The 25,116-nt window shown below is 45.4% G+C and overlaps 1 protein-coding gene across 1 annotated transcript in view; it reads right to left on the reverse strand.

Moving 5' to 3' along the window:
- Positions 1 to 238: 238 nt before the first annotated feature.
- NSG2 (neuronal vesicle trafficking associated 2) overlaps positions 239 to 25,116 on the reverse strand; it is a 30,937-nt gene continuing 6,059 nt past the window's right edge. Inside the window, exons 3-5 of the mRNA XM_063169033.1 lie at positions 18,010 to 18,129; positions 3,864 to 3,974; positions 239 to 2,028 (exon numbers count right to left, since the gene is read on the reverse strand). Of these exons, the coding sequence (XP_063025103.1) occupies positions 1,837 to 2,028; positions 3,864 to 3,974; positions 18,010 to 18,129 (423 nt within the window). The 3' untranslated portion in view covers positions 239 to 1,836. The remainder of the gene's footprint in view (positions 2,029 to 3,863; positions 3,975 to 18,009; positions 18,130 to 25,116) is intronic.

A 25,116-nucleotide genomic window follows, 5' to 3' on the forward strand; every position in this document is an offset into this window, starting at 1 on the left:
ATTCCCATTAAAATGGAATGGAGCTCCACTGTAAAGCAGAAGATGAGCTGAAATTTAATTACTATTTTCCTATTGGAAATGGGTGAGAACATAGGGAATAAAATCCAGGCATTAAAAGGGGAAATGGGAATCTCTGGAAATGCCTCCTGAAATGCAGTCACCTTGGGGCTGGTGCAAGGTGCAGCCTGTACCACACAAATCCCACACACCACCTGCAAGGAAACCCACGGAGCCACTCTCAGTCACATCGAACTTTATTTTAATCCCGTCAGAAAAGTTCAAGAATTACACCAAAAAATACTTCAGTCTCTGCTACCTACTGACAAAAAATACACCACAAAATTATAAACTGTTCAGCGGTTTTGCTGGAGTTGGGGTTGTGGGTGGAGGGGGTGGTTTGTACATTTTGAGTGAGAAATGAATTTACAGGTGGAAAGGGAAGGGAGGAGAGGGAGTCAGACAATGGTGCTTGGCACTACAGTTTTAGCTACACTATACAGTTTTTTATCATGATGCCTGCAGGACTGAGGAGTTCTGCCCTCACACACTGCCCAGGGTCTCTGGCATGGAGGACACAACTGCCCAATGCGAGGGAAGAAGGGGCCAGTTCCTAATTTCCATCCCAGTCTAGCCAAAAATCTGAAAAAGCAGCTGAGACAAGGTGAGCCTTGCCCTGCCTGTGCACTCTGCTCTTGCAGCTCTGGGAAAAGAGAATCCTTGGGGGTTTTTTAAATCCCACCAGCCTGCACTGATCTCAAGTGCCATTTGTGGGGAGAGGATGTGTTGGCAGGACTGGATTAAACTTGGGGTCTGTTCTGAGTTTGGACACAGAGATTTGATTTTTACCTCTCTCTAGTGACCTGGAATGCCAGGAAATGCTGAAGGAGCTGAAGCTGAAGGAGGGAAGCAGGAGCATCCCATTTCATGGGAAAATCAGGGGCTGAAAATTAGAGGCTCAATACTATCAGAACCTTTGAGATGCTCTTGTGATCATAATGGCATTTCTTTGAGTTGGGGTGACCCTCAGGAGAGAGGTCCCCAAGGATGAAGCCTCATGGAAATTGCCAAAGCTCATGCAGGGAATCAATGCCAGAAGCAGAGTCCTCAACTCCTGACTCTGAGTCCTGTGCTCAAAAGTTCATTCAAGATTTCACTTCAGCAGCCTCTGCCTGCTCCCATCCTGCTCCATGTCCATCAGCAGCCTGGATTTCAGCCTCAGAGCCTGGCCAGCACCAGCAGCACTCTGGTGGCTCATTAGGAACACCAGGAACGTTCTGGATTTCCTTGGGGCACTGTGCAGGGTTTGTGTTTGCACGTGAGCATGTCTGGGGAAGGAAGGGATGCTTGTATTTCTCTATCAGTGAATGAACACTGACACTGGATTCAATCTGACAGCAAAATATCTCCCCTTTGGCCAATGAAACAGCACCACAATGTCTTTGTACCAGGTTCTCTCTACCCCTCCTGAAAGGATTCCAGCTCTTCCTTCACTGCATGTGGAGCCTCTGTCGCAGCTTTCCAGCACTGACAAAACTTGGTGGCATTCTCTTTGCTGCTTTTATCCTCTCTGGCTGTTTACCTAACTTGCTTTTTTTGTTTTTTAATTTATTTTTCTAACAAATAGTTAAGCAATGATTTAAAAATATTTTTACATCGTTAAGGTACAGTCAACATCAAACATGCCTTTGTACAAGAGCTCGACTCGGTTACAAATCAACGAGAACAACGCACAAAAAAAGAAAAAATACCCACGAAGCTGCTCCTGCCCTGGCTCGGATCCCTCCAACACCCCGCTCAGGTGCTGTCCCCCCGCCCTCCCGCTCCAGCTCGTCGCCTTTAGTGCCCCTCTGTCTTGGCAGCCTTGTTGTCGTGGCTGGCGGAGCCCGAGGGCAGCCAGGGGGACACGGCCCGGGAGCTGGTCTGCTTGGCCATGCTGTAGTGGCTGATGACGGTGTAGAACCGGCCCCGCGAGTTGGAGTCCTGCGCCGAGTAGTAGGCGTCCAGCGAGGCGGGGATGCAGCGCTTGTGCTGGGGGGAGAGCAGAGAGAAACACGGGGATGGCACCATGATGGCACCAGGCATGGCACCTCTGATGGTACTGGTGATGGCACCAGTGATGGGCTGATGGCACCAGTGATGGTTGGGAATTTAGCTGACTAGAGACTGGAAAAGTACAAGGCCGTGGCTGATTCCAAGTCCTGCACCTGCAAGATAGCGTGTCCTTGGGCCTCGCTGGGTAGGATAACAAGTAGACAGAGAGACGTGGGAGATAGGGGATGTAGGCCCAAAGGAATGAGGAAGAGTTGATGGTATAGTTTAACCCATAGATTGCTTGGCTTATAGAATATTCATAAGCTTATTATTTGCTATATAGGTGTCTGATGCTCTCTTCAATAAACAGAACTTGCTGATCACTCATATTGAGTGTCTGAGTCTCCCCTCACCGACAAATGGCACCAGGGATGGCACCAGGGATGCTCTCAGGGTCCTGTTTGCACCCACACTATTGCAGGGCCCTGCAGAGCCCCCTCAGGGCCTGGCATTCCAAACCTGTTGCTGTTGGCAACAGATGGCAGCAATCTCAGAGATCCGGGCTGGGAATGAGGGAGGGACCAAACTGGGCACACTGGGCTGGGCAGCTCTGCTCACCTGCGGGTCCCAGGCCAGAATTCACCCCCAGACAGGCAGAGGCAGCAAAAGCTGCTCTGTGTTAGAGAGTGTCACCCTGAGCTGTGGGGTGAGCACCTGGCTGGGGATGGCAGGAGGCACAGCCCAACGGGGCAGCTCTTTTCACAGGTTCAGGTTTGGGTTTGATTCTGAAATTCTGAAATATGAAGGGACCTCAAAGCTCATCTCATTCCAAGCCTCTGCCATGGCAGGGACACCTTCCACTGTCCCAGGCTGCTCCCAGCCCTGTCCAGCCTGGCCTTGGGCACTGCCAGGGATCCAGGGGCAGCCACAGCTGCTCTGGGCACCTGTGCCAGGGCCTGCCACCCTCTCCAAGAACGATTTCTTCCCAATATCCAACTAAACCTTCTCTGTCACTTTGAAGCCATTCCTCCTTGTCCCCCCTTGTAAAGAGTCCCTCTCCATCTTTCTTGTAGCTCCTTCAGGTGCTGGAGGCCACAATGAGGTAACCCCAAAACCTTTTCCAGTCTGAACAATCCCAATTCTCCCTTTTTATATAACCTAAGAGAATAATTCACAATTATTAATACACCAACTTCTTACTTGATTTTCCAGCTCACATATTATCCCCAGTGTGGTCAAGACTCCTGTGAATTTATGAGTTAATTCCCAGTGAGAAGTCAGTGAATTATTTTGCAAAATGTATTTTTTTATCTCAGCAGACCAGGCAAAATATTCAATACAAAATCACTGGGTTTTAGCAATTGTTACATGGGTTTGCTCTCAATAAAGGCTCAAGAGCACCTAGAAGTGAACTACTTGGGCAAATTTGGATTTCTTTGACAAAGGACAGAGTGTCAGCACTGCAGCAGTTTGCTTTGCATTACAATGTATGCCAGCAAACATCAGTTACTTGGGAGTGTGGGAAGCAAATGCAGGATCCCAGCTGCAATAAATCCATTCACAAATATGAGGGATTGTTGCTGAACATCTGTCCGTAGTGTTCACCAAATGCTAATCCCAACAATTACACTGTAACAGTAGCTGATGGAGGCAGATGCATGTCCACATTTCCCAGAACACTTTTTCCATTTCAACACATTCCTGCCAAATGTTCTGTTTGGCCTGGTCAAAATACAAAAAAAAAAAAAAAAAAAGGCAGCCTGGGCTGTAACCATGCAGGCAATTAGAGCCTGTCATTAGCTCAGGCAATCCATCCTTCTGAAGTTCCTTACCTTATAAACAAATCCATCTGGGCAACTGTGGTCGTAAGTGAAGGCTTTGTACACCACAAGGAACACTATGCAGGCAAGGAACGCAAGAGCCAGGCTTATGAGAATGGTGACCTAGAAAAGAGGGATAATGTTACTGTACATATGTTAAAATGGCATATGAGCAGCCTCATAATTAAATGACTTATAGGAACAGACATTCTAACAGACTGCAGCCTTCACTCCACCGTGCAGTACTTAACTAAGCATGGTAATTGACTGAATGCTGGATCCAATATCCTGGATTCCCACAGCATTCCCATCCCCCCCACAGACCTTCAACATTCCTGTGTTTAACCCCTTGCAAATTTATAGATTTTGCTGTAGTATTTGGTGCTCTCTGACCCAGCAGGACCCTGCAGCAGCCAGAATTCCCATTCCAGGTGTGATGTGGTGGCTGAAGTGCCCTGTGGGCAGATCCCTCTTTCCTGGGAGCAGAGCAGTGAGCAGGGAGGAGCAATGAGGTCTTTGCAGCTCACATCCCTTTGTGCCTCATGGGAAACTCCACCAGGATAAATTGTGCCCTGCAGGAGAAAGGAGATCCTCCTCTACAAGGAAAATATCCTGACTGCTGACAAAACCCCACAGCAAGTCCAAGAGCAGGTGCTGGTGCTGGAGGTACCAGACACAATTCCCTCTTTGGGGCTCAAATGTTGCCCCTCTCCTCATTGCCCAGCAGGTCACCCTGTCTGTTCCTTTGCTGGAGCTCCCTTCTCTCCAGGTCCCTCCTAAATAGTTCATCCAACAGCAAGTTTTCCATCCCTACTCCATGTCCTGATCACTGATTTTTCTGAGCTGTCTGTTCCTCAAGGCCTGAGCCAGGAGCTGTCAAACACTCCCATCCTTCCCTTTCCCAAATCTTTCTTGGTCCCATAATTCCACAAAAACCCATCACATCCAAAACCCAGGCAAGAGAGAGCTGTGGAGCCTTATCTAGCAGGAGAGATTCCTGAATTCATTGTTTGATCAGAATATTTTAGAATAAAAGGTACAAAGGTGAGACTGGGGCTAAGAGGCTTTGCCAAGGACAAAGAGTTCACTGAAGCCCAGAGCTGCCTTTTAATGTTCCTGCTTGGATTAACCTCTCCTTGGGGCCTCATCTGCTGCAAAATGGGTCAGTTCAGCCAAAGGCAGCAACAGAGGGAGCAGAATTTAATGCTGGAGTTAGGAGAACACTGTTAGGGAGTCCTGGAGGGCTGCAGAGGGATCTGGCGCTATAGGGGTGCAGTTGTATGAATTGCACCAATCCAACCAAGAAAATTTGGCATCCACCTCCTCTCAGAGCCCCCTCAGAGGGGTGGACAGAAATATTTCAGAGCAGCTTCATGGCAGCCCTTGGGCTCCCAGCCCGGGGCAATCTGTCCCTTTGTCCCTTTTCATGGTGAGAAAGGCTCAGCTGGATTCAAGACAGATGCAAATGGAATTTGACATGATCTGTGTCCCCAAAAGAAGCTGTATTACACAGGGGAAAAAAAAAAAAGAAAAAATTAAGTCCCTTTGGAATGGTAAAAAAGAGAGATTTCCTGGATTAAATCTACTCTACTTTTTCCAACAGGAGACCTGGGAAAAACAGATCCCTCCCCACACCACAATCCTGATGAGAGGTCAGTGTGGAGGAACATTTCCCCCGTAGAACAGAGATGCACCACCTCCTCCCCATTTAAAGGGGAGCCTGATGGGCCTGGAATTCCCTCTAATTCCAGTGTAGGTACTAAGCCACAATGACAATGGCACAAATGTCCTTTGAGGTTAATTTGAAGGCACTAGAGCAAGATGTTCATCTTGTTCTACCAAAGCCAACGCTGAGGGGCAGCCCTGGCTAGAAATTCAGAAATAAGAAATGCTTGGCTCTCCAGTCTGGCTACTGTGCCCCAAATTAAATGTAAAATGAGAAAAGAAATGTTGCTTGAAACTCAGCCTCCAGAAGCAGAAAGAACTGAGCTGTCTGCAGTGAGAATTAATGCTTCTTCATGGCTCCTCTGCTAAATCCCACGTGCATGCACAGCCTATGGAAATAACCATTAGAACTGCAATTTGAGGGGTTCTTTCCTCCTGTCCTCCCACTGAGTCCCTAAAAATAACAAATTCCCCTCTGTTCTGGCCAAGTGCTGACACCCAGTTGATCACGGCCCTGCAGGCTGCAACTGAGCCCATTTTCACCCTCCTGCCTTTCCTGCACTCACAGAATTGCTGTGACAATATTACACCTGCTGATAAATGGTGGAAAATTGCTCCAGAGGAAATGTCATGTAAGATGTTAAAACCCAAAGGAAAGGGAAGAGAAATCCACCCCCAGATATTCCTGGCATGCCGGAGCTAAGATCCAGCTCTCCAACTATTCCAGAGCACACAAAGCTTCATTAACATTCAAACACCAAAGAATCACAGAGCTGCAATACCTAATAAACCTCCACTTTTTTTTTTTTATGATTAACATGAACCTTGGCAGTCTCTAAGCAATATAAACACTCACAGAGGGGAAATAAAATTTAGTGAGCAGATAAAACCTAGAAGTGCTGCAGGCATGAATCTGTCACATGTGACTGCTCGAGTGGGTGAAAGAAGGGGGGGATTTGCCTGCCCTCTCCTCAAAATCTCACATAATTCCCAAATGTTCCTTTAAGAGGGAGCAGAGAACATCATCACCACACCAAAACATTCCCCTCATCCCTCAAAAAATGTGGGAGAGGCCCTTAACATCCATGAAGGATCAAGCTCCCATCAACAGCAGCACGCTTGGGGTGGCTCTCCCTTTTCCCACAGATAAAGAACATTTTTTGCATTTTCACACAAGCACAGATGAATAAAAGGCTCCATCCTCATCAGGCAGCAGGAGATCAGGTGCCAGCAGGTTTTGTGCCAGGCAGAGGATGCCTAATTGCAGTGGTGTTCCAGCTAACCTGGCTTTCATGCAGCCCATGGATGCATCCTCCCTGCTCTCTTTGATTTATCAGCTGCCCAGGATCTCATTTTTCATCAAAAATTCCCTTTTTCCCTCTCTCACTCCAGCACAAAGCCTTATTTAAAAGGCAACCAGAGAACAATGGCACATCCAAACAGCAGGGCATTTATTTAACAGCTTTTTTTCCATTGCAAGGTTTTTACAGTTTTATTCCTTATTCATATAATTTATCATCGTGGAATGGCTTGGCTTGGAAGGGACCTGAAAGATCAGCTCATTCCATGGGCAGGGACCCCTTCCACTGCCAGCCCTGTCCAGCCTGGCCTTGGGCACTGCCAGGGGTCCAGGGGCAGCCACAGCTGCTCTGGGCACCTGTGCCAGGGCATCACCACCCTCACAAGGAAGAATTTATTGGCAATATCCAACCTAAATTTCCCCTCTTTCAGAGTGGGTGGCACTTCTTAGATACCAGGCACGATTTTACTTCTAAATTTCTGGCAAATCAGTGTTTGACTCTGGACACTTTTCTCCCTGCTTATACACTTAAAGCAGGAGCAGAGCCAAGAAGATGCCAACCAAGAAAAGCCTTGCTGCCTACAGGAAAAGCAGCCAGGCTCAGAGAAGAGATAAAAATCATTTATCACAGAAAAATTCCTACAAAATTCTGCACCATTTTCCTACTCCCTACAGCTGTAATGTGAATTAGGGATCTCACAAGCTTCTGCTGCCTATTTTTGTTCCTGCACTCTTGTCAGCCTCTTCACAAAATTCCAGTTTCTCAGGAAAGGATCCTTCTGCTGCTGCCATGTCTGGTTCTACAAGATACCTTCAGTGTTGCTGGGTATTGAGAAATTTTGTGACCTTTAATAGGCAATTCAGCTGAAGAAGTTTTCTGGGTTTTAATTTTTCTCTGTAGAAGAAGAAAGGCAAAGAACAAGGCAAAATTTGTTATGAACAAAACTGGCAGAAATTCTGTCAAGATTATTTCAGAGAGGAGCTTAAGAGCCGTGCCTGGAGAGGCAGCAAAGCTTTTCCTGTAGTTTATGGCAATTCCATTACACCTAAAAACCCATCAGTCCCTGACAACCCAGTTAACTTGCAGAAAAAAAAAATCACAAAATCATCTAAGGGCATCCAAACACATCCATGCACTCCTGAATCCATTATAAGGATTTCTGCTTGACAATGAAAAATTCAGGAGGGCAATTTTTTCCCCTTCGTGCCATAACTTGTTCAGCTGATAATGAGATGGAAGATTGATACCATCACGTGGAAGGCACAGCTAGAGGACCAGGAGCTCCTGGATCCAGCTAGCCTGGTGGCTTCTGTGTATTCCAGCCTGGAATCAAAATACAAACACCCAAATCCAGGTTGACACTGAGATGGATCAGGCATGATGAGGTACCCCCCAAACTCACCCCACTGTTCAAACTCTGCCAAAGAACTCTTGGTGCCTTGCCCAGCACCCAGACACCCTGATCTACCCTGGCAGTGAAAATGATCTGACTGCACTTCTTCAAAAATGTCATTTCACTCCCCACTGTTAAAAATATTTTTGTAATAAGTTGCTGATTTTGCTGATCTTCTGGCAACAGCTTCGCCTCTGAAATTTTGAAAGGCTAACTGCAAAAAAAAGTGACACAATTGGGTCTTCAGATTTGCTTAGTACTGCTCAAGGAGATGTAGGATTTGTTCTTTATTATTACAGCACAGCTTTACTCCAGATGGTGTCCAGATTCCTAAGAAGAACTGTTTAGGAGATGCTTTGTAAGACGAAAATGTCCTTGGTCATGTCTCTACATTTTCAGGGCTACAGGAAAAAAATCCTTAGTGCTGTGAGGTTTCTTAATGAAGTTTTAAGGTGGGTGGGATTTTTTGGTCCTTTAACTTACATTTCATGACCACAAACCAATCTGGCCCCAGTTCTCATGAGAACAGGTGAGGATGGGATCATCCTGGGGGCCAGGAATTCTCCCATCAGCTCCAGGGCTGATCCCAGGGCAGCAGGAAGGGGCTGGGATTGTGCCCTGGCCCAGCACAGCCAGGACCTGGAGCTGCTGCAGAGATCCAGAGAGGCCCCAGGGATCAGAGGGATGGAGCTGGCAGAGCTGGGGTTGTTCACCTGCACAGGAGAAGCTTTGGGGTGACACAACTGTGGCCTTTTTGTACCTGGAGAAGCTACAAGGAAGATGGAGAGAGACTTTACAAGAGCCTGGAGTGACAGGACACAGGGAACGGCTTCACACTGACAGAGAGCAGGGTTGGATTGGATATTAGGAGAAAAAAATTATTGTGAGGGTGGGGAGGCCCTGGCACAGGTGCCCAGAGCAGCTGGGACTGCCCCTGGATCCCTGGCAGTGCCCAAGGCCAGGCTGGACAGGGCTGGGAGCAGTGGGACAGTGGAAGGTGTCCCTGGTGGCACTGGATGATTTTTAAGGTCCCTTCTTCCAAGGCAAACCATTCTGTGAGTCTCTGCTCCACTATTCCATGTGTTCCTTTCAGCCCACAGAGCCCAGCAATGCAATCCCAAAACACTCACAGAGAGCCTCATTGATCCAAATACCCCAAAGCCTCGGAAGAGTGCACCTGAAAGAGCACTGGCTGTCTCTGAGCCAACCTCCCCTCCCCTCTGCCCATCCCTGCACACCCCGGCCCACCGTGACACCACCACAGAACCTCTCCAAGTCTGTAAATCTTAAAAAGAAACATCACTTTTCCAGGATAGGCAGCAGCAATTCCTCTGCTCTGCACCTCCTAAAGCTGTGAGAGCAGCACGAGTGTGGAAGGAGCACACCGTGTTTCTGAGCAATTTGTCAAATAATTAAATTATGCACACAATAACTAGCTGGCTCAATTATATTAGCCAGTCTCCATCATGTAATATAATTTCCAGTGGCTGTTTAGGCACTAATAGCCTCAGATCTTTTTAACAGTGTCTGGTGCCAGCTGTGGGCTGCGTGACATCTCCCCGTGCCAAGTCAAACCCCTTGGATGGAAAATTCATGGCTCTGTTTCCAAGCCCCCGTTCCTTATGGAAGTTCTAAATGCCATTTTAAATAAAGCTGCTTCAGCAATGAGTATCAGTGAATTTCCATTTAGGTAAATAAAAAGCTCTGTTGGGTTTCTCTTTTCTGCTATTTAATGAAATAAAAAATTCCTTCATTATATAGATATAGTGAGATGGGGTGATGTTGTTTCTAGGAACACCAAATAAATACATGGCCATTTTGGCAGACCAGACAGGTTTTTAAAGGTGTTTTCCCCCTCCTCCTATAAGAATATTTTCTTTCTTTTTCAATTGTCAGAAGCATTCCCACTGGAACTGGGTGATCTTTCAGGTCCCTCCTGGCCAGCTCAGGCCATTCAAGGATTCTGTGTCTGTTACCTCCAAATGAAATGGAGCAGAGCCCCCAAATTAAACAAGGGGTGACTCAAGAATTGCTCAGAAAGGGGCTTTTCTTCCCAAAGCCACATCCTGAGAACACCTGGCAGCCCATGTCAGGAGCAATGCTGGAAGAGGCTTCCTTCCAGATCCCTAATTTGAGGTGTTTTTTCAATTAGTGGGACTGCAGCAGACAGAAACATCCTCTCCAAGGCTTCCTGACGTGCAGCCCTTCCCTGCTGCCCTGGCACAGCCTTGGCTGTGACATTTCCTCTGGTCCCTCCACGTGGGACGTGGCAATGGATGCCTCAGTTCATCCCAGGCCCTTTTTAAATGCATTAACAGGAGCACAAGATAAATCAAGTCATCAATAAACTGTCTCCTTGCCTGCCCTTTGCCTGCCAAGACCCAACCTCTGCACAGTCTCATGAATGCAAAATCGTCCCTGTCACTCCTCCCTGGTGCTGGATTTGGTGCAGGGGAAGCTTTGGGAGCCCTGAGCAAGAGTGGATTCAGGGATCAGCTCATGGAACACACCTGGAACTGCAGTTGTGTTCCCTGCTCTGCCCCTGCCTTTTCCTGACACCTGACATCCCTCCAAACCCAGCTCCAGAGCTCACTCCCCAGCCAGAGCCACCCACAGCTGCAAACATCCAAATTCCCCAAATCTTGGCTTTTCCTGAGGCAAAACCACCCAAAGACCATCACCACACCACAGCCAAGGATCAGGCTGGCTCCAGGGAAAAGCTGAGGTGCATTTGCTTTGTGAAATTACCTTCTGCCAAAGGTCAGGCTTGCATGAATTACAGCACCTCTGTTCAGTGAACTCTTGTGCCTGAAGAAAACAAGCACTTGGAAGTTTGTTCCTTCAAGAAGGGAAACAAATTCACCTGTATTTCAGCATTTATGTCTCCCATCATGAGCAGGAAATAATATTTCTGCATTCATGGTTCAGTACACCCATTTCTCCTTAAAAACTTATTATGTGGGTGCTTTATAGGAGAACAAAGTGAGGACTTGGTGAGCAAAGTGTCCCCTGGGTAACTTAAGAATTAAAAGCCTTTCCATTTTGAATTAGAAAGATGAGGCCTTATTGCTGCAAATGACTTACAAGAGCTACTCTTTTAAAAGCAAACAAGAGAAATGAGTAATCGAGGTGATTATGCTGCCTCCAAAGGCACCAGGCCAGTTCCATTAGCTGTGGATCCGACCCAACAGGCTTTAATACATCTGCAAGTACCAACAAGAGGCAGCTCAGCTCTGCTTAACATTCAATCACAGCCTGTGCTGCTTTGGAGAGGGTGAAACATTGCATGGAGAAATTTGTGTCACTGAAGCTTTGCACTTCTTTGATTATTATTTTTTTTTTCAGCATTCAGTGGTCTGGCTATAAGACTCCAAATGCACTCCCCAACAGGCAATAAACTTTGCTCTGGTTTCACTCAGCTGAAAATTCTTTCCTGCTCCTCCATCCTGCTACAGTGGCCACACCAGCATTAAATATCTTTCATTTCACCTCAAATGCTGACAGGAAAATTGCCCAACACTCAGATTTCCTGTGGGGTGCCAGAGGTAAGTGCAGAGTGGTCTTGGAGACAGAGGTGCAGTGTAAGAAATCCTCCAGGCCCACTGGGAACTGCAATTACACCCTGGAATTAGCACCAGGGCTATCTCCATGTGGTCACTTATGGAAATATTTTCAAGCATTTTGCTCCAAAGCCAAGAGTCAGTTGAGGTTTCTGCTCTGTAAATAATTTTCCTGCAATATATTCTGGTTTGAAGAATGAACTTTCAGCAAGTGTACCCCACAAAAATGTAGGCATGTGAATATTCTCTGTGACTTCCACTTTTAGAGATTTTCTGCAGAACAATTCACTTTCTTCTTCTCTCCAAAAATCAATTAAATGGAAAAAAACCCAAACCAAGACTGAACAAATCTATTCAGCTGACTATTCTGTTAATGCTTACAGATGGCAAAAATAAATAGAGTCAAGGCTTTTCCTGGCTTTGTAAAGGAGCATCTGTGTGTGTAAAACTAACCTAAAACAAGAATGCACTGTAAGGAATGGTCCATTTCCTATTAAAAAATCATATTTGGGGTTTTTTCCTTTGCTTTGTTAAGTGATCCCTGAGCCAGTAGAGAGCATTCCAATTAAATCAAAATAGATTTTTCTTCTGTGTTTTAGACACAGACATGACATTTTTGGGCCCTTGCCTGTACAAAGCAATTAAGGAATTAGCTGGGAGTTCTTACAAAACCCCCAGACTCCTACCCAGACAGAGCAAACCTGCAGGGTTTATAGCAGTACCTGGGGCTGTGATCAGACAGATCTGTTCCCTGGCAGCTGAGCCACAAATCCCCACTCAGCTCATCCTCACAGCTCCTGCTTGTCACTGATGATCATAAACAGCTCCATCAATCTGCCTCCTGCAGCCTGGGAGAGCCACTAGGACAGATGTGACCTGTCCTCTCCTCAGAAACCCTCAGAAGAAGGATTGCTGAGCTCAGGCAGGAAGATGAGGAGCATCATTTCTCACCTGCACGCCTTGAGAGCCTGGAACCACACAGGTGAGACTTTGCATCAAGGGAAAAGAGACCCTGTGACCTTCTGAATGCACTGGAAATATTCAACCTCCACAGAGGCAGCTTTGGCTCCACTCTCAGATCATCCACCACAGTCTGGACAACTCAGGAGCAGTGAGAGCTGCCTGGAAACCCTGCAGGAACTCACCCACTGCAGCCTCGGGGAGAGGAGATTGCTGGATACAGCCGGGAGCTCCCAAAGGGTTGGATATTCCTCCAAATCCATCCCTTCCTACTGACCCTCTCTGAGTGCACGGTCCCAGAGAAAACCCAGCGCCTGCTCCCTGCGCCTGCCCCATCTCTGCTTTGTCCCTGGTTCTCCTGGATCCTGAAAGCACCAGCAGCAATTCCCAGCAGAGGGAGGAATCCCTGCGTTCAGCCCCGGGCACCATCAGCAGGGCAATGGGATCCTCCAGGGCCGCTCCAGCTCTGATAAGCGATGGGGTGTGGCAGCTGCCATGGCAACGCTGGCACTGATAGCATTGAGAAGCAGAGGGAGTCCTTTCACCAGGAGTCACTCCTGCCCCGTGGGGACTCAACAATTAAAGGAGAGTTTAGAATTTATTTACCTATAAATGGACAATGAAAAGCTCCAGCCAGTTTCTCTGGGATTTCTTTGCAGGTTAGAGGAAGAACTGTCAGCATAAAGCAACAGCCCAGAGGTGAAAGCAGAACATGCCAGGAGGAGTCTGAAGGATCCATGGCATGGATAGGAAGTTTGGGAAGGAGAAGCAAGAATGGCACATTTGGGGCTCTGTGTGTGCAGCAAAGTGTGAATTCCCTGGGGATTTGTTGCCCCACCTTCCAGTGAGGGCACCAGGGGAGCATCTGCCATTTAGCAAAGCTGTTACCAACAGGAAATTATTCCCTGGCCCAGAAAAATCTTTGTTAATCAGGAGCCAAGCATTTCAGGTATTGGCTTGGGTTTGATCATGAACAATTCTTTCATCATTGTTTTGTAGGGTGCAGCTTGAGACAAAGACATTTTGTTCTAAATCTTTCACATTAGGTCAGAGAAAAAGAATTGTTCCATGAGCATTTCAACAACAGAAGCACTTGAATGGGTTCCACGACATTTTAAGGACCTGATGAAAAGTGTGAGCATCCACACATTACATCCACTGGTCCCTGGATCTGCGTGTGCCAGAGCAGTTTCAGGGTGGAGGGAGGAGAGGGTGATCTAATGATCAGAAATAATTGTCCTTGCACACTCAACAGGGACAGATGACACAGCCAGTGACTCTGAAAATGCATCTTGCCAAATTGCAGCAAGAAGAATGAAGTTCTCAGTCTTCATCAATACTGGCAGATGACTTCTCCAGGTAGATAAATTGCTTGCAAAAAACATCTTAAATATATCGACTTCTCCCCCGTACACCCACTCCCAGCTTGCTCTGTTAAAGACAAGTACTGAGCTTAATTATTCCAACTCTGAAAACATAAACTTTTTAAAGAAACTGATCCATGAAAAGGGAAGAGCTGTAGAAGACTTGAGAAGTCAGATAACTATGGAGGTAACTATCACCCAGCTAACAGTCAATAAATCATTACCTTCCTGAAAATATTTAATAGTTCTGTGGCAGTGGTGAGGAAGGGCTCAGACTGGTGTGACAAAGAGACCAGTTTGTGTAAAACCAGTGAGGGGCCAGCATTCCAGGTGTCACCCAATGCTCTGTAGGCCTACACAGAAAGGCCACTCCAGACCTCTTCTGGTGTTATCCAAATAAATCAGTGCTGCTGGATAGTTTCTGGGCTATCTGGACTGGTTGGAAGAGAAAAGGAGTCAGTGAAACCCTGTTCTCCAGAAGTAACAAGACTTCATTTGGTGGGGAATCTGCCTAAAAAGCAAAAGGGATTCAATCTCTTCTCACTACTGATAGAAATAAGGGCAGAGTGATTACTCACATATGAGAGATTGTTCTTTAAAGATGCACAATGGGGCATCACTGGTGAGAAGGAGCAGGAACCCTCAGAGGCAGAGGGTTAGAGCTGTCACCCCACAGAGCACTCACAGCCACATTTACAAACCCTCTCTGAGGCACCTCGGTGTTGTCACAGGATGGCAAAGGCCAGGAACAGGAGCTCCCTTCCAAGCACTGCAAATGAAAGGCAAAGAGCAGCCACCCTTCCCCCTCAGCTGGGAAACCTCAGCTCACAGAGCTGCTGCAGAACGAGATCTCTGCAGCTCAAAAACCTCCTGGAGGAACCCACTCCAAAGGAAGAACAGTCTGGAGAAGGCAAGGTCTATAAATCACTGCCTGTCAGCCTAGAAAAATGTTCCCTTTGCTTCACTGTGGAGGAGTAAAATGAAAAAAGAAATTTCTTTTCTGTATAGATGGCTCAGCCATGAGGTTATTTTAACATCATTTTCTCGTAACCCATCTACACACAACTATTTAAACAGTGTTATAAAGGAGGTATGGGCTGACTCATGCAGCTGAAGAATCAGCCTAATTGGTCAAACTTGCAGGACAGTGTGTGCTGAGCTGGAGAGAATGATAATCTCATCTATTAGGAGATGTGACAAGAGGCAGGAGCTAGCTCAGATTCCTGGAAGAGCTGGTGTGAAATAAGAACCGTTGCCTAGGGACAGTCTCTTCTTTATGATAATTAAAGAGCTCAGATCTGGGCTATTCTGCATGGATGAAAAATATGCAAGCATAAGCTTAAATTCTGGCTCGGGCTTGTTCATGTGAGAAAGTTGTCTAATTATTCATTAGTTTCTTCAATAAAAGATACCCCAAAGGCAGGGAAAAGGGCATCTGTGGACTTGGCTGGCAGGTTCACGTGGTCTCAAAACTTTTTCCAGATATCTTGATCTTCTGTAGTACAAAACCACAGAATTGCAGCCTCTTTTAACAGGCAGCCAGCCCCAGAACAGGGGGAAATGGCCTCAGGTTGGGTCAGGGCAGGCTCAGGGTGGGCACAGCAGGAATTTCCCCATGGAAAGGGGGCTCAGGGCAGGCTCAGGGTGGGCACAGCAGGAATTTCCCCATGGAAAGGGGGCTCAGGCACTGGAACTGCCCAGGGAGGGTTGGATCCCCATCCCTGGAGTGTCCAAGGAAGGGCTGGAGGCGGCACTGGGTGCTCTGGGCTGGGGACAAAGTCACAGCTCTGAAGGATTGGTCATGGCTTGGACTCCATGGTCTTGGAGGGCTTTTCCACCCTCATAAGGACAACAGAGAATATGATGATCACAGTTATATCATCTTTTGTAAAGCTTTTAAAAAAACATAGCCAAAGTGAGATCATAAAAGTTAAGTATTTACTGTGATTTGCTCTTACGAAAAAACAAATGTAAGATGATTTCATCAGTAGCAGATAACGGGGCAGCTTATAACCAGAGGGCAGGGTTTTTAATAACTTCACTAAAAATATGCACTGACACAAAAATGTGGTGCAATAAAAAGTACAAAAGGTAATAAATATTAGCTATTATCTCAGCTCATTTTGTCGGGAAATAATACTACAAATTTAATGGGATACATGGAAGCCTTATGAAAAGCAGGCAGGGAGAGGCTTAGAGTCTTTTCCAGTATTAGGGCAGAGACTGCCTGATGAATAAGTTGACATTGAAGAGCAGAGAATGAAAATCATATGGATTTGAGGGAAAGGAAATAGCTCAAAAATGAAACTGCGATGCTGCCAGGCTCTATAGGAAGAAGCCCAGCTCCCACCTCTGCCAGGGCTCCCAGCTGAAGCTGTGAAATGAGAAAACTCATTTCCAAAAACAGGATGGGAAGAGGAAAAATGCACCAAAAACAGGATGGGAAGAGGAAAAATGCATGAAAGGAAAGGTTTGAATGCAACAGCAAGTTGGGAATTTGAATAGGAAAAACAAGATACTCAGTAGAAGGAGCAGATGAAGTAGGATTTATCCATGAGCTATAGGTGTGCAAGCAGGAGATGTTCTTGAGTGCTTTTTTTAAAATAACAAGATCTTTCCTGGTTTTACTCTGCCTTTCACACCCTTCAGGGCTGCAGAATGGAGAGTTAAATAGCCAGTGAGGCAGCAGAATTTACAACACCAACAAAGCCATTTACTGTGGGTTAAAGCCAACACATCAGTGCAGGAGACTCAATTTATTGCTGGTTCTCAGGCACATTGTGTCCTGTTCTGGTTTGTGTGGGACACTGGAAATGTTGCCAAGACTGGGATTTAACCGTGGTTAATTCACTTTACTCTGGCACAATAGAGAGTTACCACTGGTGGTTAATAGTTACTACACACAATAAGCTCGGGGAAGAATTCAGTAAGTACCAACAGCAGGTAAGAAATTTTAGACCAAATCGTGATGTCCATGGAAAAATAAAACAGCCAAGAACCATAAACATTTATTCCCACAACTCTTAAGAGCAAATGATGCTTTGGAAGGAGCAGGAATGTCACTGGGCACTGCTCACTTTCTCTGTTTTCTACTCAAAATCATTGATATTTCCTCTGACTTTGGAAATGAGCAATCAGAGCTCCCATTTCTACCACTGCCATGCTCTGTGGTTTAGAAAAAGCACCAGGTCTTCCCAGTGCAAAGGCAGGAAAAACTGGCAGCTACACATTTGGAGTCTAATTTTAGGAGGAACTGAGCCATTCTAAAGTGCTGCAGTCAACAGGAACCGACAGCACTCAATAATTCATGAGTTTCTTGCCATGTTTGAGTAGAGCCTGTTGAAAATTTCCCAAGGAAACATTTTCCATCAGAAAATTCCAATTCCTGTGCAGCAAAACTGCTTACAGGACAGGATATGCTTGGATTCTTCTCTAATACCATTTTTCCTAGGCATTTTGAAGTAGTTTTTTAATCAGTAGTTTTAATCTGCAGTAATATAATAATTATAACAAAGTATTTTAAATATGAAAAGGGTTGACTGGCTATGAAACAAAAGGAAATTTAAAAGGCTGAACAAAATGTTTCAACCAATCTTCACTTTTCTTAAAAAAAAATATTTTTAAACACCAGTGTGTGAGAAGAAAAAGGATTCAAGTTTGGTTTATTTTCAGTTTGGGCTGGAATATATTTTCATCATTTTCTTGGGAAAGAAAAGCATTTTCTATTTGAGATGTAGCTAAGAAGGTATTTTCATGCCTGTCCTAAAAAAACTCTTTACACTCATGCAGATAAACCTCTCTTTGACCCTGATGAGTGAAGTGTTAAATTTGTTATGTCTTTCCTGTCACTTTGATTCAGTTATTTTAAAACGAATGGAATTTGCATCCGAAGGCAGCAGAACAACCATTTCTTACCTTTAGTCTTTCTGTTACCCCATCAGTGAAACTGACTGTGAATTCAGCAATTTTGGGCACTCTGAGTTTTCCTTTGTTCTTCTGGTCAGGCTGATATTCTGTTCTTGTTTTCACAATTACCTGGAAAATAACAACACTTTTGAGGCTTCTGCCCACAGCAGAGATTTTCGAGTTGTTATCAAAGCTTTTCTATAGAAACCATCCCTTGGACCTACACAAGCACCATAAATGAACACAAGGCATCACCCCCTCAGGAATAAGAGAGGCAGATAAATCAGCAGATACACAGAACTAGGACAGTGAGCTTATCACACTGAGCCCTAAAATAGCTGACAGCAAAATGTTTGACACCCACTTTTGTTTAGGAGTATTTAATTTTTATATCTTGCTCAACAGGCAGAAGAACAGCCCATCCTAAAGAAGAGCCTCACTAATTAAAAGCTCCGTCCAAACGATTGGCTGAAGCCAATTTAAATTTAGGCCATTTGGAGTCTCATTCATTCAGGCTCCAGATTATCAATATTTATCTTGTATTATCACCTTGGCTTTTCCCCTAAGATCTGTGTCTGATTAATCCAGGTCCTCCTAATCTCATAAAATGAGGTGGTTTACAGCAGTGCAGAGAACCCTTCCACTTCCTGGCTCTCCCTTCTGAGCTGCAGCCTGGTGGAAATGAAAAATGAAAAATTCCAGGAGTGGAGGCTGCTCCAGGTGAGAGTGACAAGAGTGATCCTAAAGCTCTCAGTGAGAAACAAAACTGAGAACTGGAGAAGGATTGGAACAGATTAAGGGATGCACAAGGCTGAGTTCCCAGCTAATCAAGGACTTATTTCCAAGTGGAGACAGCAAAGTCTGCTTTGGACCAAAGAGAACCCCAGGTATTTAATCCTCCTGCATTTAATGCATGTGGAAATCAGAGGGAGAGAAAAGCACTGAGGAGTCATAAGCCAATTTTCTGGATTCAAATGCAAATCATTAAAGACTGATGAATATTTACATCCTCCAGCAAATCCCTCTCAATAGTATTTATTACAGGAGCATTTGCAATATTAATATTTGGTGAGAAGAAGGGATAAAAAGCCACACAAATGTGTTTCTGTGAGCAGCTGGGAGCTCAGGATTTGTGATGACACAATGTTAGAGTTCTAGATACTAAAAAATTTAAACTTTTTGCACTGACAGACTTGACTCCCAAGAGAACATTACATTTAACCTGAGGCTGTAAAAAAACTTCCAAAATTGATTGATAACACTAAAATTACAAATGTGTAGTTAATTACAAATGTGTAATATCACAAGGTTAAAAATGTAGAATTTGAAGTTTTAGAATATAGTAATATAAATTGTTAAAAATAGGTCAGAAACTGTTGTAGAATAATTGATAAATTTCAACATATATGAAACAAGGCAGAAATTTTAGGGTGGAGGCAATTTGTTCTTCTTTACCTTCTTCCTTCTTTTTCATAAGTTTAAGTAATATTTTGTAATTAGACAGAAAGTCTGCAGTGCAGACTTCAAGTAATTAGTTACTGAGCTAAAAGAAAAAAATAATTTAAATGTCATTTCTTAATTAGACAGTTTAGCCTTAAAAAACCTTGTAACAAAAAAACAGTTAACCATTTAATACCTTATTAATGAAAATCTGTAACAACACAGAGGAGGGGAAATGACCAACAGGGAGAGGTTTGGGGTGAATCCTGACCCTGCTCTGAACCCACTGGTGAATCAAAGCCCATTTTGCCCACTTTGCCCAGCACAGTGTGGGCAGAATAAAGCAAAGCTCCCTCTGCAGCCAGGACAGAGTGGCCCAGGTCAGCCCTGAGCTCCAAACAAGCCATGACCTCATTTTCTCCCTGCAAAGGAGGAAATGCACCCAGTGCAGCTGGCCAGCCTTCAGTGCTCCCCGGCCTTTTGTACACCCAGGACAGTCAATTACAGAGCATCAGCCAGCAGCTGTGTCCAGAAATTGCTCTCTTTCTCTTTTCAGACAATATCCAATTCTCCCAAATACATGCTTCCTGCTTGATATAAATCTTAGCAGCAGAAAATTTTTAAAATTTATATTAGAGCTTTTCCACAAATTGTAACCCTGGGTCTTAATGAAAGGCAGAATATAAGAAAAAAAATAAAATTAAAACTTTCATTGCTTCTAGCTATAATTTGTTTTTCTTCTTCACCAATTTTGTTATGGCTATTTTTTAATTGTTCCATTTCTCCAATAAGCAGGAAAGTTTGAATCATGCTGTAGGGATACAGAGTCTGAAAATGAACCCACACAGCCCTTCCTTCAGCAGGCATCAGATTCAGGTCCTGCAGCAATTCTATCACATCTGGGAATAAATAAGCAACCTCAGGCCCCAGCCAGATCAGAAGGTACTTGAAACACAATTTGCTGACTGTGCCAGCAGTGAAATGAGTGTGCACAGAGCCAGAGCCACCCTGGGCAGTGTTTTGCAAAGGCATCAAAAAGCTTTGGTGGAAGAGGGAAGAAGCACCTTTGCTAAAGGGCTTTTAGCAGGCACGAGTTAAAAACCTGCTCTCCACAAGTGTCTTTGTCAGACACCCACTGGAATTACTCAGCAGCAGAAAGGGCAGGCAGTGAAGTCTCCTCTTTAGAGGAGAGCACAGAAATCAAATGACAAAGGTCAAACAGAAAACTGAAAACCTGCAGTGGGGGGGACCATTCAGTATCGTGGCAGCAACAATAAAAATGCAATTTTGCTGAGGGCATGGGGTGTACATTGAGAAGAACAGAGCTCCTTCTTGCTCAGTCCCCCACAGGCTAAATAAATCAGCCTGAGCATGGATCCCACTCTTGCAGAGTTAAAAGTGCAAATTTGGAAAAGGAATAATCAATCTTCTAAAGAAACCTTTCTGCAATTTAAGTCTATTTTTTTTTTTTTTTGCTTGATCCGTTTTCATTTTCCAGCCTTCAGATTTGAGTTGGGTGGGAAAGATTTGCCTTCCCCCATTCCCTGCCATCACTCCTTTTCCACCTTCTTTTTCCATTTTGCCAGCGAGAGAAAAAAAAAAAAAAAAAAAAAAAATTCCTGGCAGTGAAGTCTTGCAGAAATCCTGCCCGAATCGCTGCTGAAGGTGGAGCAATCAGAGCCTCCCGGCTCGGCAGTCGGGGCGATGCTCAGCGCTGCCCCCGAGCAGCTGCGGCCAGCCCGGATCCCACTGCTCCCGTGGAACAGGGAACATCCATCTCACACCAGCACAGCTTTCCTGGGAGAGCTGCTGCCCTTCACGCAGCCCACAGCACCAGAATCATCCCCAGGCCTTCTCCTCGGCTGCTCTCTGCTGGCTTGGGAGTTGCTCTGGGTTGAAATCGGGGAAAGAAAGGGGAAAATTGGGGTCCTGGAAAGATATCTCATCTCCTGCCCTTCTCTGGGATGTTGGAAATGATCTGCTCTAAGGGGGAACTTCCAGATGGATTTAGCTCAGGGAATCTCCCTGCAGATTATCTTGCTCCTGTGATCTGTTCTTAAAGTTTTCACACCATTTCCCAGAGATACAGCACCTTCAAGTTGCAGGAACTGAGCTGTTCTTGCATATGCAGTAAAGGGGACACCAATAAATTACCTGGGACTTTCTTCATCTTACATCCAAAATAAAGCTGTTCAAAGTTGCTTCCTAGATGGGGTTTGCAGATTGTGAGAATATGAGCAGAGAAAAAAGGGTTGTGGACCAGCAAAAAGTCACATCTAATTATGGAAACCCTCACTGCAATCCTTGCAGCTTCCTCCTTAACCAGGTTTGTTTAGAATTTGAGCTAATTAACCACCAATTCAGCAAAGCACTTAAGGATGCAAGTAGTCCTATTAACATCAGCAGGATGAGCCGGGTATTTCAAGTTAAGTGTGCATTTAAGGGCTTTGGCCTATGGAGCTGGCTCCAGGCTCCTTCCCACAGCCACTTCCAGCAGGATGCTTGGGGATCCTGGGGAATTCTTCATCGATGGCTCAGGGGCTCTGCACACAGCACGACCCCAGCATCCCACATTACTCATGGAGGAGGAGGGAAAAAAGACAAAAAAAGAATCTCAGTGATGTGCTGGGTCCCACTTGGTGGCTGAGTCAGGAGTTCACACCAGGCTTGGTTCACTGCTCACAATGCACTGTTTTCTCAGACCTTCATTGAGGAGAGAGAATGGCAGCTCCAGCAGATTCTCCATATAAATGTGACATTTTTGGGATTAGGGGCTAGCAAGGGATGATGGGGCGGGAAGGCAGTCAGACAACCTGTGGAAAATGGCAGCTCTGCAGAATTGTTCCCCTCAGCCATCCCAGGCCAGCAGATGCAGCAACATTCCATGTCTGGAAAGGTTTTGACATTCTGTTCTCTTCCTTGGATCTTCTGGTTCCTCATTGCAGTCCCACAAACACTTCTGAAGAGCTGAGAGCAGCCTGCAGGGAATGGCCTGGAAATTGTGAAACCCCACCTCAACAGGACCACGAGCCACATCCATCACCCTGCTCCACACAAGATGTTCCTAATGATGCTGTTTGTTAATACATTTATTGAGTTCCAAACCTAAATGCTCTTATTATTCCAGGCTTAATGCCAGTGCCACGACTGGGATCAATAGGAAATCTTTCCTCAGCTTTAATGGATGCAGGACCATGCTCCCTCTCTGTAGTGATGCTTTGGGAAATTATAGGTGTGCTGAGGTGAGAAACAACAGATGAGAGTCGGCCTACACCAGCAGGAAATCCATCATCCACAACCTTGAGAAGGTAAACAGTGGGAGAGTGCTGGGAAATCCAGGGATTTGGGCTGCTGAAAGGGAAAAGAAAGCAAGCTCCTAACCAAGTGGGCTATATTAAAAGCATTTGCTGTAAGGAGGAAAGAGCAGAGTAGATGTGAAATGTGACAAATTGAAAAATATCCCATTAAGCATGGAACCTTGAAAAGGATTTTCCAGCAAAGGGATGAAGTAAGTGTTTCAGAAAATGAACTGATATGAATTCTGAGCCTTGTCTCCAACTGGCTAAATGTAACATCATTTATTGCCACTTTATATTTGCATTTGAGCTCTATGGTTTTCCCTGAAGAAATGAGTAATAATATTTAACATAACTGGCATTGTGAAAACTTTAAATTATTCATTTGGAAAAGGACATGCAGCCTTGCTGTAATTCCCACTCCACTGCCTCGGTGCATGTAATATATTGTGGTTCAGGTGCTGCAAAGCGCAAACCATAAAAATTTAAAATACTACTTCCTGGGATTATTAATAATGAAGAGTCTCTCAGTCAGAGTAGCTGTCAGATTGACAGAAGGGATAAACAAAATGTGTTGCTGCTACCAAGGAGAAAGGTTCCCTCCAAGTTCAAAGCTGGACTCTGTAGTCCCACAAAATGGTTGTAACACCCCCACCCGTTTCCAGGCGGATTAGTCAGGCTCACTTTTAAATGAAAATGAGACTCAGCTTCCTTCCCTTCCACGTCTTTCTCCATTCCTTGCAGAAACAGAAGGGGAAATATCAACTTCTCACTGGCACCAATGTCATGGTTTCCTTTGTTACCCAACAAAGCACCAGCAGCTGAGCAGGACCTCGGGGTGCAGCAGGGGCCAGGTGACAGCAAAAGGTGTCCCCAGCCTAAAGCTGGCACTAAACCTGCTGGGACCGGGGCAGGTTCTCCCCTGTGTGCTCCAAGCCAAGCAGAATCCACCACCTGCACACACAATTCTGCAGCCTAATCCTCACCCAGAGCCAGCTCCAAAGAGCAAATGAGATGCCAACATTGCCAACAGCAGCTGAGTTAAAATACTTAGCACTACAAGAATAGAGGACAAGAGATGGGAAAATCATGTTCCAGGGCTTAAAACAATCTCTGGCCTTGCAGGCTTAGGATGAAACATTGATAGGCATGAGCAGCTCCCTGCAGCACCTCCTGTACCTCCTCCTGACTGTTGCCCTGGCTACTGCCAGAAAATGGATAAAGTGGACAGATCTCAGATTACCTGGCAATCCCCATGCTGCAAATTCCCAGATTTTTAGAGATTTAAGTCTTTAAAGCTTCCTGAAATGATTATGGCTATGTCCCATCCTACAGGAATGGCAGCTATGCTTCCAAATCTACAGGATGGACACATCTCAGCAGGCAGGCTTCCCAAAGGCTGATATTAAAATTGGCATTTGGGATGTAGGTAATGGCATCCTAGTCATTATTTGAATACATAAAGTGCCTGAAATATCAAGCAACAAACAAAGTAAAAAAAAAATAATTAAGAAAAAGATGCCTTGGATCAAATCCATAGTCCCCGGAGAAAGCCAGGGTCAGTACTCTGCTATTTTTTTACCCCTATCAGCTCATTTAATGGGTGTTGTGTTGGAAATGAGTTTCACAGAGGGTGGTAGGATAAAAGTGCTCTCCTGACTCAGTGCCAGGAGGATATTCCAGGCATAAGGAACATCGCAAAAGGACAAAGACAGCAAATGTAATCAGCCCTGGCATCACCAGTGAAAGGCAGCACAGAATGCAAAGGCTGCACTGGGAGCTGAAAGCAGCTGAGAAGGGGCAAGGCACAGCCCCAAGAACAAAAGTGGCTCAGAATTTATTCAGCCAAGTCTCCCTACAAACCCCTGTGTGCCCATAACCACCAGGAACCCACAGGAGGTGGGCTGAGGAAAACTGATTTCAGTAGGTTCATCCAGGAGAGGGTTTAGCAAAGCAGACAAAAGAATCAATCACAAATTGGCCAGGCTGAATTAGCAGAGCTCCACTGATTTCCCTTCACTGATTTCCAGCAGCCAAGATTCCTGCCCAGTTCTCCTTTCCACACCAGTAAGGAACTGGTATGTGGGGTTCCTCTAACAGCCTTGCTGAAATCACTTCCACCCTCAGCAGTGGGTTTTCGTGGAAACGAAAAAAGAACAGCTTCAGCCAAGCCTCCATAGCCCAAGAGCCATTCCTGAGTCCATTCCTGCTGTTTCTGCAGGATGCAGCCCCAGGAATTGCAGTGCAGACAGAGCTGGGCTTAAGGGAGGTAATGGAGCTCACACACCCAGGCAGCTTTAAAGCCCCCAATTCAGGCACTGACGGCAGAGCAGATAAGGAGGGAGATTTCTGCCCAGGCTACACAAATCCTGGGATGTTC

This window comes from Melospiza melodia, chromosome 14 (genome assembly GCF_035770615.1).
Source record: "Melospiza melodia melodia isolate bMelMel2 chromosome 14, bMelMel2.pri, whole genome shotgun sequence".
Lineage (NCBI taxonomy): Eukaryota > Metazoa > Chordata > Aves > Passeriformes > Passerellidae > Melospiza > Melospiza melodia.